This window comes from Dipodomys spectabilis, unplaced genomic scaffold (genome assembly GCF_019054845.1).
Source record: "Dipodomys spectabilis isolate Male_0828 unplaced genomic scaffold, ASM1905484v1 ptg000163l, whole genome shotgun sequence".
NCBI classification, from domain to species: Eukaryota; Metazoa; Chordata; class Mammalia; order Rodentia; family Heteromyidae; genus Dipodomys; species Dipodomys spectabilis.
The window spans coordinates 19,835,354-19,851,731 of NW_024870840.1; the positions used below are offsets into that span (position 1 = coordinate 19,835,354).

At 58.0% G+C, this 16,378-nt stretch overlaps 1 protein-coding gene across 3 annotated transcripts; it reads right to left on the reverse strand.

Annotated features, from left to right (window-relative positions):
- Window positions 1-686: 686 nt before the first annotated feature.
- Ift27 (intraflagellar transport 27) lies at window positions 687-14,955 on the reverse strand. 3 transcript variants are annotated; one of them, XM_042693211.1, is made up of 7 exons: window positions 14,713-14,955; window positions 8,636-8,715; window positions 7,885-7,944; window positions 7,021-7,080; window positions 5,850-5,967; window positions 4,690-4,799; window positions 729-901 (listed from the first exon to the last, which is right to left on the reverse strand). In XM_042693211.1, exons 1-7 carry the CDS (start codon window positions 14,744-14,746, stop codon window positions 806-808), a joined length of 558 nt encoding a protein of 185 aa, XP_042549145.1. In that variant the 5' UTR covers window positions 14,747-14,955; the 3' UTR covers window positions 729-805. The 3 variants fall into 3 exon arrangements, with proteins under 3 accessions (XP_042549146.1, XP_042549145.1, XP_042549143.1); XM_042693209.1 differs by having other exon boundaries at window positions 729-904; XM_042693212.1 differs by lacking the exon at window positions 4,690-4,799 and having other exon boundaries at window positions 687-904.
- Between the last annotated feature and the right edge of the window lie 1,423 nt (window positions 14,956-16,378).

Consider the following 16,378-nt stretch of genomic DNA (forward strand, 5'->3'; position numbering starts at 1 on the left):
GTGTGAAGCATGGCCCTTCATTATTATTATTATTAACAGGGATGCCAGCAGACTTCACGCAGTAGAGGTGGGACTCGCCTGGCTCAGCCCCGTGGACCACGGTTATAAATGGTGACCAGAGCAACTCCCGTTACTGCTACCACCGCTGGCGTGCGCCCAGCAGTCGCCCCAAAGCTAGTGTTCTTGGCACAACACCCCCTTCCCACCTTGCATAGGGGCATGGTGAAGCCCTGGGGGGCGCTGAGGCTGAGGAAGTGGGGCGCCCGGGGGGAGGTGATGGTCCCAGGAGCCCTTGGGTCGCTGCCAGCTCGGTGCGCCTGCTGTCCGAGGAGAGACAGGACTAAAGGGGTGCTTTACAAGATTAATCTGGCAATGGATGCAGGATGCAAAACAGCAGAGCTGGGCATGCAGCTGGCTTGAGGCGGCCACTGCAGGCAGAGGTTGACTGGGCTCTTTGGTGGGGAAGAGGCTGGCCGGGCTTGGGGCCCTTCTGCAGCCTGCAGGGTGGACAGGAGGCCCCCATCCCCGAGTGTTTGGAGGTGTAGGGGGGAGGGAAGGGGAGGGTGCAGGCAGAGTCCCACCTCCTTCCAGGCCAATGGCGCTGCTGTGGCTACAGTCAAGATGCAGAATGGAACCAGATGCCCAGGGCCAAGGACAGGAGGGGGCGTGGCCACTACGTTCTGCTCTCATTTTATTTACAGCGGTCAGGACACAGGGGGAGCGTGGAGACATCTCACCCTCCAGTGCCGGGGCGGGCCTGGGAGCTGGGGGCAGCCCCGAGCTGGGGCAGCGGAGGCTGGGGCCCTCAGACCAGGGCGTGGAAGCTGTCCACCCTCTCCCGGTACAGGTGGTGGAACTGCTTGGCCAGGCAGTGGAAAGGGGCTTCGTAGTGGTCCATCTCCTTCTGGAAGACAAGAGAAAGCCTGGTTCTTTCCCATCCACGGGAGCCAGCGCCCATGCTGGGTCCCTTGCTTGGCCTCTGCCCACATCTGGGCCCCTTTCAGAAGGTGCTGGGTTACAGGAGGAAACTGAGAGCCAGAGATGACCAGGAATGGGAAGACAGCCACAGGCTGTGTGGCAGGATGTTCAAAAGAGACCCCTTCTTGGCTCAGCTGACAGGTAGATTGGGGCCACCCTGCCTGGAGGGTGGGAGTGAAGAAGGGGGACCAGGAGAAGCAGGGAAACCACATGGCTGCACAGGAGCCTTCCTGACCCCCAGACCACGGGAGGTATCAAGAGGGACCAGGCAGCCCAGGCCAGGAGGCCCGGGCAGGAGCCAGCACTGACGCCAGCCACGGTTCCCTTACTCTGAGTACGCCTGGGAGCTTTTTTTTTTCTTCTGTGGGGGAAGAGGGCAGTCCTGGGGCTTGAACTCAGGGCCTGGGCACTGTTCCTTAGCTTTTATGCTTAAGGCTGGTGCTCTACCACCTGAACCACAGCTCCAAGTCCAGCTTTTATGTGGCTAATTGGAAATAGGATTTCCTTGGATGTTTGCCTAGCTGGCTTCCAATCACAATCCTCAGATCTCAGCTCCTAAGTAGTTAGGATTACAGGTATGGACAATGAGGAGAACCAGGGGCCTGGGTCTCTTTCTATACAGCCACCTTTCCTGCGACGTGAGACCCTTTTTGGGATTAGCTGAGAGAGGACGGAGGCCCCTCCTAGGAGCTTTTTGGTTCTTCCTTTGTCGTCTTGAAGACAGGATCTCACGATGTGAGTCAGGCTGACCTGGAATTGATGATCCTCCTATCTCAGACCCCGAGAGCTGGGATTACAGGCACGAACAACTACACTCAGCTGCCTATTTGTTTTCTTCAGAAGTCGGCACAGAGCTCACCACAGTCCTGACGGTGGGAACCTGGAGGCATCATTGCTGAGCGGCTGGCCAAGGCGTGCCCTGAGCAGAGGCTGTGAAGTGTCCCCAACGAGACGGGGATGCCGCAGATGCATCATGTGCATTTCACAGATGAGTAGACCAGGCCCCGGCAGGTGCAGAGCCCAGCTGGCTGGTGAGGAACCCAGCCTGTCCCAGACCCTGGAGCGGAGCAGCCAGCCTTCCCAGGATGCAGTGGGAGGCTCAAGTGCACCGAGCGATGAGGGCCGGGCAGAAAGTCCCAGGGACCTTCCAGCCAGGGCCACCAAGTGGAGCCGAGGGGGGGGGGAGGGGTTGGGGGGATGGCAGAGGGAACTGGGGAAGGGGCAGAAAGATAGACTGCGTGAGCAGAAGGGCTCAGACCCTTGCTGTGCGGAGTCTCCCATCACTCAGTGTAGCTCGCCATGGCTCTGAGCAGAGCGGAGGCCCATGTGGTGCACAGCAGAATGGACTTGGGTCTCCCAGCAAAAGGAGTAAGGTGGGCAGGCCTCAACAGACACCCCGGGTCCTCCTGATGGAAATGGAGTTGCTTTCCAAACACTCCTGACTGTGGCGGGAGTCCTTGTGTCACATGACTAATCATAATCTCATGTACATAGTCTGGATGCCGATAGATAGGCCTATTTAAAGCCAGCATCCCTTACAGTGAGCCCAGATTAGCCCTCAATCTAGTTTAGGATTCTGGCCTCAAGAGCCCTAAGGCAGTTAAATCGACAATGGATGTCTGGCAACCGGAGGCAGAGTTGAAGGGACTATAATTCAAGGCCAGCCTAGGGGGAAGGAAGTGAGACCCTATCTCAAATACAAGCTGTGAGTGGTAGTTCATGCCTGTGATCGCAGCGGCAGGAGAGCTAGAAAAGGAAGGAGCATGAGGCTAGGAGGCCAGCATGGAGGAAAGCAGTAGATTCTCTAAACAACAAAAGAAAACAAGAGGGCTAGGGGTGTAGCTCAAGTGCACAAGCTTGAGGCCCTACGTTCAAACCCCAGTCACCCCCAAACAAACAAAATGATAACATGCGCAAAATACCTACCACATAGTAGACCCCCCACAAATGTTGCCGACCGCTAGAGGTTGGGGGAGGGGGCAGTCACCCCCAGGGAGTGAATGTGAATGCTTGTCGATTTGATACTGTCCTAACAGTGACCAACAAGGGATTTAAAATTTTCCCCTCACTTCTGTTGTAAGAAAATCTTTTTGTCTGTTTTGGCCCAAAAATGTCAAACACTGAAGGGCACGAGGAAGCCAGAGAATCACTGAGGACCCTCCTCTGGGCCCCACGTGTAAGAACAGGCCAGGTCGGAGAATGCCTGGCACTGCGGCCTGGCTGTATCTCAGACAGCGTGTGGTTACGTTTCCTTTTTAATTACAGCTTTCTGCACTGAGCTGCTGCTAGTACCAACTCAGGGGGGAGGAGTTAGCTGGCAGTCAGTACTGAGTACTTAGCCCGGCCTCCTCCAGCTCCATTCATCTCTGCCCACTGCAGCACCTGAGGAGCGTGGAACCCGCAGCCTGGGGGCTCTGGGTGAGGAACATGTGGGGCGGCTCTTCATTTCCGAGGCTGGAGACACGGGGGGCTCTTTGGGGGGCTCTCAAGAGTTGTGGGTGCAAACCCCCCCCAAGGTGGGCTCGACGGATGGGGACGGCCCTGCCCAGCACACGCTCCATTAATTTAACATTTGTGATCACGGGGCCAGAGGCATCGGTGGCATTTGTCTCTGTAGTAACAGTAAAAGCAAGATACTGGGGAGGCGTCTGCGCTAGACAGACAGCCGCCGTCTCCTGTGTGCTGTGCGTTGGATATTGCTAAGTGCTCTTGCCCTTCCCTTCCTAGGCTAGCGCTTTGCCGGGAGCTGGTCTTACGTCCTCGGCCTGCAGGGGGCGCCCGAGGCACCGTGCTGTCCATCACAAGCCAAGGGCTGCAGCTACTTCTGACTCCTGGTCCTTCTGAGGGCGGGCAGGCAGCACTGACTGCCACATTTCTTCCTTCCGGAAGTGGCCACATGGGACACTGAGGAAGCGCCTGTCTACATGGCCACTGGCTGTGGCCTCAATGGGTCCGGGGCAGAGGCCGCAGCAGAAGGAGGCCGAGAAGATGAGCCACTCCTGGAGGCCCAGACAGGGCATCTGGTGGCCCCACACTGAGCCACACTTCTGATCACGGCTGTGCCAGGCCTCCAGGCCTCTGGGCCACGCTGTCCAGGGCCACCCTTGTTCCCACAGGGCAAAGCTCACCCTGGGCACCTGACTAGTGCAGCCAGTGTCAACTGTTGGGCCTTGGCTGCAGGAAGTTGTGAGTCTAGAACCGCCCCCCCCAACACAGGAGGGGGTTCCGTGGTGCGGGGCAGCCTAGATCAGATCATGGTAGGAGTATGATAGCTGGTGATTGTCCGGCTTTGGGGGCTCCTGCTCAAGTGTGCTGGGCACTTTATGAGGTGGGGGCCTCCAGGGGGCTGCAGCAGGGAGGGACGAGAAGGAGCAGGAGGCCACGTGTTGCGGGTGGCTGGCTCTCGGCAGAGAGGAGGCCGCTATCCCGCACGAACTGGACGAGTGAGTCACTTTACCGCAGGACTGACTTGGGAAAGACCCCCAAAATACCACCGGGCCCACACTACCTCTCCCTCCCACATCTCCTGACAGAGACGCAGCTGTCCCCTGGGCGGGCCGCCTACGGCTTCAGTCAATCTTGCTCCACTGAGTGACGATCTGGAGCTGGAAGGTCAACGCCAGCTCCAGAGCGACTCTGCCAGGCTGCCTGGCATGTGTGAGGTCACCTGAGGGCCCTTCCTCAGACGCCCACTCCAGCTGGGGTACTCACCACGGACGTCTCAAACCATTCCAGCCCTTGGCCCAGCGCCCACGCCTGTGCCTGGTCTGCATCCACTGTGCGTCTGCTGGCTAGGTCCGTCTTATTCCCCACCAAGACACCTGCTCAGAAGAGAGAGCCCCAGTGTCGCACTGACCAGCGGCCGGCCATGAAGGCGGCTGGCAGAAGACAGGAGCCAGCTCGCTGCTTCTGACTGGGTGGGGAGGACCAGCAGGGTCCCTCCAGCTGCACCCCTCCCCCTCCCCCAAGGTCCGCAGAGGACAGGTGGCTGTTGCTTCTTTAATGGGCAGCTTTCTGCTTAGCCTTTTCTCAGGGCTTCATGTGTATCTGGGTCTTGACTTCTTGAGGCGAGGGCTACGATTTCTGTGAGCATTTGTGGTTAATTCCTGGCACATGGGACAAACTTACAAAATGGTCATTAGTGCTAATCTCGGGGCTGGGCTCAGAGTCAGGGACGCGGAGGTAAGCTGGCTGAGACCAGCTGTGTGGGCTGTGGTGAATGTCTTAGCCTGCTGTCCGGCCCGCTAATGAGAATCTGTTGATCTCACATAGGGATGAAAAATGAACTGCTTGAAAGCATTCAGAAGTGACATCATGACTGGACCCCCACATACAGGAAAAAATGAGGCTCTTTCAAGGAGCCTTCTGGAAGTATCAATCCATGTTACAGCACCCCCCGTCTTAGGATCCAGGGCCTCATCCCAGCCCTGCCAGGTGAGTAGCATGGTTCCTGCCATACCGAGCGATCTGAGAGGGCTAGGGTCTCACGCATGGCCCCCACAGAGCACAGCCAGGCCCAGTGCCCAGGCTCACGACTGTAATCCTAGCTACTCAGGAGGCTGAGATCTGAGGATTGCAGTTCCAAGCCAACCCAGGCAGGAAAGTCTGTGAGACTCTTATCTCCAATTAACCAGCAAAAGGCTGGAAAACAGAACCATGGCTCAAGAGGTACAGTGCCAGCCTTGAGCAAAAAAGGTAGGGAACAGCATCCAAGCCCTAAGTTCAAGCTCCAGGACTGGCACATGCACGAGTGTACACACACACACACACACACACACACACACACACACACGCAGAGCAGAGCTCAGGCTGCACTCGCCACCATGTAGGCCATGACCCTGTGCCACCTGCTCAGGGGCTGGCACTCCTACCTGGGAGTGTCATGCCTGGGATCTGGGACCGGGCTTTCTCCAGCCACTTGCCACAGTTGCTGAAGGATGTCTGGCTTGTCACATCGTAGACCAGGCACAGCACGTTGGGGTTCTCCCACTGTGCAGGGCCAGAGGACACGTCAGGAGCATGCAAGGGACTCCTTCCTGCGGCCGCGTGAGCAGGGGACATTTGGCTTCTGGGTTAGGGGTTGGAGTCAAGAAAGGTCACCCCAGGGGTGCCACAGCTCACCCCGGGGACACTTGGCAGCCAGGCTTGGTGGCAGGCAGGGGAGGAGTGGGAGGGCTCCTGTCTGGTGTCCATGTGGAGGTGCTGGGCAGTGTCTGGCCCAGCCAGCAGGCTTCAGAACAGCTGAGTGGAGAGGCTGAGGCTGCGCTCTGCCACCATGAAACCATCAACAGTGGCGAAACCTCCACCCTCAGCTCTGCCGCAGATAACAAAGGGGAAGGCCATTTCTATAAAATGTGGCTGTCCTTTGAAAGGGAGAGAAAAGCGGGGCGCCGGTGGCTCACACCTGTCATCCTAGCTACTCAGGAGGCTGAGATCTGAGGATCGAGATTCAAAGCCAGCCCAGGCAGGAAAGTCCGTGAGACTCTTATCTCCAATAAACCACTAGAAAAAACGGAAGTGGCGCTGTGGCTCAAGCAGTAGAGCGCTCGCCTTGAGCTGAAGAGCGTAGGGACAGCGCCCAGGCCCAGAGCTCAAGCCCCACGCCCCACAAACAACAACAACAACAACAATGGTGGGGGGGGGGGAGGAAGAGAAGGCTTTAGAAACTCAGGTCTTTCTCATGAGCTCTCTGGCTGGGGTTAGGGAGTATCACCGTGGAAGGCTCGCTAGTGGGACAGGATAGTGGCTGGTGGGCACAGTAGAGAGGTACTCAGCAAACCCAGGAGAGGGCATGATGGGAAGAGAGTCTGGGCCACTCTGGACAGGGAGGGCAGGGACACGTGGCGCCGCCTGGAAAGCCTGAGATAGGGACCTGAAAGGGATCTTCAGGATGGGGCTGGGAGGATCTAACCTGCAGCTTGGGGGTGGGTGTTCCCCGGAGGAGCTGGTTCTTTCAGTGACTTTCTGGGGAGCTCCATCACGGGGCACCTCTGGGTATGGGGGGGGCAGGGCAGGGGTTTAGGATGGGAGCTTGCTACTTGCCAGTCTGTCCAGCATTTCAGAAAACAGCTCCTTGCCCGCCGAGTCGAATATGAAGAGCTCCTGGAGAGAGAAGCAGGTCCCAGGAAAGACTGGGGGGGGGGGGTGGCACCCCGCTGTAAATCCTCCCCGCTCCCCGGCAGGAGACACGTATGTCCACGACCATGTGGAGAAAATGGAGTTCCCGTAGGGGTGGCACTGTGGCTCCTGCCTCACCCTGCGTGCGACACCCCGCCTGGAGAACAGGGAACTAAACAGCAGGCACAGGTGACCCTCCATTCCAAAAGGCCCTTCTGTACTTTCTCCACCAAATTGGTTTTCCAGTCTTAATAGTTCTTTTGAAAAGAGGTCACGGGGGGGGGGGGGGGGGGGGGGAGGTGCTGGGGGACTGAAGGCATTCAGCACCCATCTGAGGATGCAAAGGAAGGTGTAATGCTCCTTCCCACCAGTGTCAGCCTTCCCTAGCCCTGGGAGCCCCCCAGCCCACACTGCAGGACCCCCACCCCCCTGCATGGACACTGCCAGGCCAGCTTCTGGCCCTGGCTGTCTGTGCTGGCCACTTGTCAGCATCAGGGTCCGCCCTGAGTGCGGCTGCCTGGGCCTGGCCTAGGCCTTTTCTCACCTTTCCCCCGCTCCCTTGCTCATGGACTCTGGGATCGCCTCACGGGAGAAGGCCATACAGACACAGCATCCTCCAAGGTCAAGTTCAAGAGCTCCCCATTCACAGAGAGGGGAACCCACTCTCCTTCCTTCCCCTGGATCCCCTCGTGTGCTCAGACCATCTAGGCCTGGGCCTACCACTGTGGACACATCCCTCCCCCCGCCCCCCGCCCCCACGTGAGAGACCAGACCCAAGGAGCAGCTCACCACACTGTCGCCCGTGTCGGGAACCGGCACTGTCTTCACCACCAAATCCACCCCTGTGGTCTGTGGGATACCAAGAACACGGGCGTCAGGGGCCATAGTGGGGGAGACCCTGGCTCCCTGGGGTACCCCAAGCCTTCGTGTTTATGCTGTGACAAAAGTGCACAAGCCGGAGGCCTCCCTGGCGGCCACGGGGTGTCCCGTCATCGGCAGATTCTAGCGTGTCTTCTAGGAATTCTGCAGAGCCCCTCCCTCAGGGCCAGCCACTTTCTTTTTCCTTTTCTTCTGTGGCCGGCACAAGGGCTTGAGCACAGGCAAAGAGCCTGTCCTGCAGCTCTCTCACTCCAGGCCAGTGCTCTACCACTTGAGCTGCCACAGCTCTACTTTTGGCTTTTTGGTGGTTCATTGGAGATAAAAGTCTTCTGGACTTTCCAGCCCCGGCTGGCTTCCAACTGTGACCCTCAGCTCTCAGCCTCCTGAGAAGTTGAGGGTTACAGGTGTGAAGGCCAGGTGCCTGGCATCCCACTTCTTTTTAAGCCAGGGGTTGGAGAAACTTTTTTCTGCCAAAGGCCATAACTGTCATTGAAGGCCACACAAAACTGTTGGTGCTGGCGGACGTCCATCCGGGGCAGAGGCCGGGCAGCCGTGTCCATCTGGTACCAAGTGATTTCTCAGTCCTCACATGGCCTGCCCCTGCCCCGATGCCCCTCCCCCTGCCGCTCCCCGCACAGCCAGGCCTGGGCCCGCAGCTTACCAGAGTGTAGTTCTTCTGGAAATGCGCTCCGTCGCTGCGGAAGATCTGTGCCAGGGCAGTCTTGCCCACCGTTGGGTCTCCTGAGGAAAAAAAAAAAATGTCACTTTGGAGCCATCAGACTTGGGAACCGCCTGGCCCAGGGCATTGGTCTAGAAACCAAAAACCAGTTAGAGTTCAAAGCCGTGGTCCTCGGCTTTTCTGGGCGCAGGGAGGTCGCAGGCAGGGCCCTCCTGAGAGCCAGCTTCAAAGCTCTGAAGGCCAGAGCACATCTCGACATGTCCCACACGCCTTCCACCCAGGAAAGGATCCAGAGGGGAGCAGAGGTTCAGGAGGGTCCCGGAGCCCCCACAAAAGCAGCCACCGTGAGACACATCCCTTGGGGGAAGCAGTCACCTGACACTGGATGTTACTCGGGAGTCTGGATGGGAGAGAGGAGGGGGTGGGCTGGCGGGTGGCCTTGCTTGGCTGAGCCCACCTGAGTCGGCGCTGTCATCAGCTGTCATCAAGTATCTGCGGGCAGGGACTTCACATCTGGAAATCCACCGCCAAGTGACACGGTCTGTCTCCACCTTGGTGTGCATGTTTACAGCCGGGGAGCTGAGGGGAGCTGAGGGCCTCGCCAGGTTCATCTCCTGCCTGCTGGGTGTGCTGGCTCCCCTTGCCAGCCCCAGAGACCCACGCCTCAACACTAAAGATCTGCGGGGCGCCGGTGCCTCACACCTGTAATCCTAACTACGCAGGAGGCTGAGATCTGAGGAACGTGGTTCAAAGTCAGCCTGGGCAGAAAAGTCTGTGAGACTCTTATCCACTGAACCATCAAAAAGCTGGAAGTGGAGGTGTGGCTCCAGTGGTAGAGCTCCAGCCTTAGGTGAAAAAGTTAAAGAACAGTACCCAGGCCCTGAGTTCAAGTCCCAGTACAGGCACAAAACCAACCAACCAAACAAACAAACAATCAACCAACCAAACAAACCGAAAGATCTACAGGATTTATCTGAACCCTTCCTGAGACTTTGAGGGCAACTGAGCCTGGAGCTCCTCCCCTGCCTGACCTCCACAGAGACTTGCTTTGATTTGTCGATCTTTCCTACCTTGTCTTACCCATCACCCTGCCCCGCGCCCCCAGCACGTTTTCTTTTTTTTTTTTTTGTCTGTCGTGGGGCTTGAACTCTGGGCCTGGGCGCTGTCCTTCAGCTCTTCAGCTCAAGGCGAGCGCTCTACCACTTGAGCTACAGCGCCACTTCCGGTTTTCTGGTGGTTTATTGGAGATAGGAGTCTCACGGTCTCTCCTGCCCGGGCTGGCTTTGAACCGCGATCCTTAGATCTCAGCCTCCTGAGTAGCTAGGATTACAGGCGTGAGCCACCAGCGCCCGGCTATAATGCTATGACTTTTTTTTGGTCGGTTGTGGGGCTTGAACCCCAGCACGTTTTCTGCTCCACGATTACTTGGCCCTGGGAGGGGGTCTCTGAGTCGCTCCCTATTTCACCAATCATAACGTGCTGCTCCATGCATGACTTCTTGTCTGCCGCTCTGTTCGTGGCTCCATTTTTACTTTTCCCACCTATAATTTTCTCTTGTGAGATGATTACTTGACTACAGGTAGGATTTCGTTGTATGTGACTCCTCCAGGCTGGAGAGGGCCAGTCAGGACTTTTCTACCTGCTACCAGCTTCCTGGGAGGAAGCCAAGGTGTGCCCCCACCATGAACCGGTTAACTCCGGCCATGCCCCACTGCCACGCCCCCTCCTGTCAGCCCCATCCCCCACAGCCACTCAAACACCGTTTCTAGCCCATGCCAGACACGGCCCTCCAGGCCTTCACCACTGGAGCCCTCAGGGGTCCCAGACATTTCCCCTCCTCTGCCCCTTGACTGGACCCACCTCCCAATTCCAACTGGATCCAGTCAGACCTGGGCTCTTCCTGCCTGTGAAATCTCCTGGATTGGCTCTTTCCCTGCCTGCCGGGCCCGGAGGGGCGAGAGCCTGGGGAGGCGGCGGCATTGCTGATAAGCACATCCGTAAGAGGGACTGGGGGACAAGACGGGGTCCAACCAGTGCATCGTGTGGCCCACCCTCCAGGTGTCCTCGCAAGGCGGGGCAGCAGTTCTTAGTGGCCTCAGCATCCTGCGCTCGCCGGGCGTTCCTCCACCCCCCTGCCACCACTTTTCCATCCTCTGCCTCCCCAAAGGTGGACCTTCCTGTCTCTGTCCAGGCCTTCTTTGTTGTTGTTGTTGTTTTTTGGCCAGTCCTGGGGCTTGAACTCAGGGCCTGGGCACTGTCTCTGAACTTCTTTTGACTCAAGGCTAGCACTCTACCACTTGAGCCACAGCACCACTTTTTCTGTGTATGTGGTACTGAGGAATCGAACCCAGGGCTTCGTGCATGCCAGGCAAGCAATCTGCCACCAAGCCACCTTCCCAGCCCTATCCAGGCCTTCTTGCGCCTGCACCTGCCCCGGCCCCCTGCTCCTGGCATCATTTCTTGGCTGTCATGCTCAAGGCAGGATCCCCCTTCCACGCTGGCTGGATTGCTGGTGACTGTGGAAGCCTCCGAGGGAGGGGTGGGCTCAGGCCACGCCCCAGTCCCCCACCCATCTCAGCAGATGCCACCACCTTCCCCCCCGGCAGTCCCCAGACGCAACCATCACCTCCTCCTGCGTCCACATCCCCTCCTTCCTCTGCCTGTCCTTGGCTGTCCCCGCAAAACCTGCACACACCCCCTTCCCCAGGCCCCCTGCTGCTATGCTCCACCCTGCCCTGCTGGGATTGGGGCTCTCCTGCTTTCCTGCTGTCACCCCAGTGCCATCCGGGCCGCAGCCTCTGGCTGCGGTAGCGGCTGGTTCCCGTCCCTGGTTCCGGTTCCACATTCTATGCACTCCCAGCTGGCCCCATCCCACTCTTACAGGGCCGGCGCGGTGCGCAGCGCCCTTCTTAGGGCTCTGCCCTCTGCTCCCAGCACCCTCCTGGAACTTCTGGTTCTGATGATCCCACCCTCTTCCCTGTCCCCAGCCAAGAGACGGTGCTCGTTCTTGTGGTCATGCCCACGCTGCCTCAGTGGTCTGTCTTCTCTGATCCGTTTAATTTCCATCCTATGGGAGTGCGCGCTGTTCAGCCTGGCTCCCACCTCCCTCCTGAACTCTGATATGTGTGCTCAGGACAGGCCTCAAAACACAGGCCCCAAGCTGGGGTTGGGCTCCATGATGGGGCGGTGTAAGGGACAGCAGGCAGTGCCCCTCCTCAGAGGTGGGCACTTGGCTCTGTGGGGTCCCTGTTCCTCCTTCGTGCTCTTCAGGCTCCCCCAAGCCTCCGAAGCCCGTGACTGAACACTTCCCTGCAGCAATGCCCAAAGCACAAGTTAGCTTTGTTTTGCGGGTGCGGTGCTGGGACTGGAACCCAGGGCCTCAGCACGCGAGGCCAGTGCTCTGGCATGGAGCTAAGCCCTTCGCATTCTCCTGACAGGGCCTTGCCTGCGCACGCCAAGCCAGCAGCCCTCTGGCTTTGATTCTCTCCTAGCACTACCTGGCCCAGCCCAGCATCAACAGAGGGGCCCTCACACAACAGAACTGCGCTATGGCACCTTTCCGTGTGTGTATGTGTGTGTGTGTGTGTGTGTGTGTGTGTGTGTGTCCTGGGGCTGGAACTCAGGGCCTGGGTGCTGACAAGGCTGGTGCTTTACTGCTTGAGCCCCAGCTCCACTTACGGTTTTTGTGTGTTTAATTAGAGAGAAGAGTTTTACAAACTTTCCTGTCCGGGCTGGCTTTGAACCCTGACCCTCTGACCTCAGGCTCCTGAGTGGCTAGGATGACAGGCGTGCGCCACCGGCGCCTGCCTGTGGTTTCTCCTTTCAAGTCAACCCCTCACCACCTTGCGACACAAACCCCGGATTCTGCGCCTGTCCTCTCTCAGCCCCCTGGACTTGTTCGCAGCCACCTCCTTCCGGGCTGCCCGCTCTGGCCAATAAAGCCAATCAGCTTTTCTCTGTGCCACCAGAGGGCGCCCTGCCCTCTTTTGTCTCTGCCCGGGTGTCCGTTGCAATCCTGCTGCTAGTATGAGATCTAAACTCAAAACCACCCTGCAGGGTGGCACACCTATTATTATTATCCTTGCATGCATAGATTCAGCATGTTACAGAACCCAAGGAGACTCAGGAGCCAGTGCCAGCTCTACCACTCACTTGGCTGTGCAGCATCAAGTCAGTTACTTAGTCTCTCTGGGCTTCAGTTATTATGTGTATAAAATAGTAGCAAAACCGCTCCTGCTTCCCAGGAATATGGGCATCTGAGTTACTATGCGAAGTGCTGGGCACGATCAGGATGACTGATGTACTTTTAAAGTAAATAGAACACAGAGCAATGCCCACCATGGCTTTTCTCCTCATCTGACAGCACAAGTGGCAGCTGGTCCCTTGGGTGCTCCATGGAATGTGACTCCTGGGAGGCACTGGGACGTGTGGTGGCCTCACTCTAGCTTGTCACACACATGGAGTGGGGGCAGGGCTGACTCACCCATCACCCCTGGCACAAAGGCTCACAAATAGTAGATGCTCAAGAAACAAACACACCTGTCACTGAACATCAGGTTCCCTGATGACGAGTTATGCCACAGAGAAAAGAACTACAGGCCTCCAACGGGTGAGAGGAATCAGAACTAGCAAGTGTGCATACATGCTTGTGTGAGCACGTGTGTGTGTGTGTGTGTGTGTGTGTGTGTGTAGGGGGGGGGCTGTTTTACTGGGCTGGGGTCTTTCTGGAGACATCCAAGGGGAGAGGTCCTTGAGGCTTAGAAAGGAGGCTGAAGATGGAGGTGGAGGGCCAGGCTGGAGGTCAGGGGCCTCTGGTGGAGGCTGGACCAGTCCTATGGGGCAAGGAGGAAGGAAGAGCAAAAGGCGGGGGGCTTGACAGACACTAAGCTGTGTGACCAGGACAAGTATCCTCACTGCTCTGGGCCTCATGTGCTATCTGTACACAAGGATGACTGTCACACAAGGAGGGAGTAACAGTCTGTCCTGTCATGTGCTGGCACGCAGAAGTGCCAGGGGAGAGCTCCATCACACAGGCTGAACTAAAAAGGAAACAAGAGGAAGAGCTGGCACACAGGGGAGCCTACCTGAGTGAAAAATGGGACCTTGGGAAATGCAACAGGTGGGAAGAACAGCAGGCAGAATTTGGCAACAAAACACGGTGCTCTGCCATCTTGCCAGAGCCTTCATTTTCTGCTCTACCAAGGCAAGAGTTATGACTGTCAGCCATCTTTTCTGTGTGACCCTTTCTTCTTTCAAACTTGAAAAGTCACTTTAATACCATCTCTACCCTCAGTCTGTACAACAGGAATGACAATAAAATCTCCCCCCCCACCCCCCCCAATACAACTTCTTGCTGCTTCTTGGACCTTCATCTTCTTACTTTGGCCTCTCTACTACTGGGATTACAAATATAATGAGTGTCATCATGCCTAGCTCGTTGGTTGAGGTGAGGGTCTTGCTAACTTTTCCCCAGGCTGGCCTCAAAAGAGGATCCTCCTGTCTCTGCCTTCCCCAGTGGCTAGGATTACAAGTATGTAAGACCCAACCCAGACCTCATTCTACAAGTTGGGACCGCGCACCTACTATATTCCAGGCGTTGTTGTGGGTGTTGGGTGTGTCGGTCAATAAAACAAGGTTCCTGTTTGGCAAGGCTGGGTGTTTTCTGAGAATGGACATTGCAGTAACCTGGGGTCTTAACCAACCAACAGGGGCCTCTCGGAACTCACTTCCATCAATCACTGCTCCTACATCTATCATCAGAGGGGGCCGGTCAGGAAAAGAATCCTTATAAGACTACCGAGTGGCTGTTGCCTAACCTCGGGTGCTGCAGGCGTCCCCGCTGATGCCCGTCGGGCCTCCAGCCGGCTGCACGCGGGGAGGCGGCTGCGGGGGGCCGGGGAGCGGGGACCCGAACCTGCAGCGCTGGAGCAGCTCATTCTGCCCGCCTGATGCAATGTACTCCGTGGGATTTTGCAGCAGATCGCCTTCGGGACGAAGGAGGGGAATTTACTTCAACAAAAAGCTCGCGGGGCGCGCGGACCGCCGCACTCAAGACTCACCGGCCAGGATGCACTTGGCGGCCAGCTTCACCATGGCAACCGGCCCCTCCCCGGACCAGGCCGAGGCAGGCGGCGGCGGCGGGCTCCGCGGGGACGCAGGACCCCCGGATCGACCGCGGGGGACGCCGAACCCTGGACTCCCGGTGGGTCGGGGCTCCGCCGACTGCGAAGCTGGGAAGGAACAACCCGATCAACCTCACACCCCAAAGCGTCCCGCCAGACACGCAAGCTTTGCAACTCTTGCCCCGCCCTTCCCTCCTGCTATACCTCAAGTGGCTACTGCCCAAAGCTCCCGCCCACCGCAGGCACGCATAGACCTATTAGGATCAGGGGGCGGGACTAATAGACGTCGCACGCGAGACAACTGGAAACAGTGTCTGCTTTTCGATTTCACCCCGCTTGGCAAATGGTCTGAGATGATGTCAATCATTCTTATCTCCCGCCCCCACCCCCTCAGGAGAATCGGGGGAGGGAGGGAGGGAAAGAGTAACTCCATGGAGGCGGTGTTAAAAGAAGCTTTCTGATTGGCCAGAGGATGGTTTGTACCATCTTGGAGAGAAATGGGGATTCGGCTCATCCCTACTTCTCTCGGAAGTGGGTTGGCCCTCATGAGGGGGGGGTGAGGTTCCGGGAAGTCTAGCGCCGCGCCTGCGCAGTAGACGAAACCGCCGTGGCGGGAACGGCGCTGTCTGTGGAGTCGCTGCGCCGTCCTGCTCTCCCAGGTGCGGCTAAGAGCGCGGCTCTAGAATTCTTCTTCCTCTTCTTCTTCTTGTCATTATTAGTTTATTTCAGAGACAGAGAGAGAGGCGGGGGCGGCTGAGAAGGCCGGGGCGCGGGGCGCACAGGGGAGTCGCAGTGCCGGGAAGTGGGGAGGTGGACGCGCGTGGCGGGGGACACGCGCGCGGGGGGGGACACGCGCGCGGGGGGGGACACGCGCGCGGCGGCGGACACGCGCGCGGGGGGGACACGCGCGCGGCGGGGGACACGCGCGCGGGGGGGACACGCGCGCGGCGGGGGACACGCGCGCGGCGGGGGACACGCGCGCGGGGGGGACACGCGCGCGGCGGGGGACACGCGCGCGGCGGCGGACACGCGCGCGCCGGCTTCGCAGCTTACAGGGAGGAAGCTTACAGACGAGGGCCTCAGAGCCAGTACTGCACTGTACCTGCCCCAGCCACGGCGGGCCGGGCCCCTGCTGGGCCTAGGGGTGGGAAGTGCTCTCCAGCCATCTCCAAAGCCAAATGCTGCCCACTGGCACCCTAGAGGGGTCCACTTGTGAGCTCCAGAAAGTGTCTTTGTAACAGATACTTAAACATGTTGTTTTTTGCTACCAATTACCTAAAAACAAATGAAGCTTGACATCCCCGGAGTCCATTTCGTATATGCTTTGGCCTAAGCCATTATCTCCACTTTGCCATCACCTTGGGTTCCAGAAAAGTCAGGACTGAGCAATAGCATCTTTGATGACAAAGTGCTGCGCCCCCCCCCTCCATAATGAATAGCACAGAGCCTTGCAGGACAGACACCCCCCAAATGAGGATAATCACCTGTGGTGATCAGGCTGCACCCTGGAACTGGAGGAGTCATCTCCTGGGAACCAGATTTCTCTCCTAAAGTGACGTCTCCAGAATCCAGGAAAATCAGAACCAACACAATGACCAGTCTG

Bases quoted from the DNA above. Each gene is read 5' to 3' on its own strand.
- Ift27 (XM_042693209.1), bottom strand. From the start codon at position 14,746: ATGGTGAAGCTGGCCGCCAAGTGCATCCTGGCCG. The intron at 7,945-8,635 runs GTAAGCTGCGGG...GGTATCCCACAG, and splicing joins TCCAGAAGAACTACACTCTG to ACCACAGGGGTGGATTTGGT. The intron at 905-4,689 runs GTGAGTACCCCA...CTTGTCTTCCAG, and splicing joins AATGGTTTGAGACGTCCGTG to AAGGAGATGGACCACTACGA.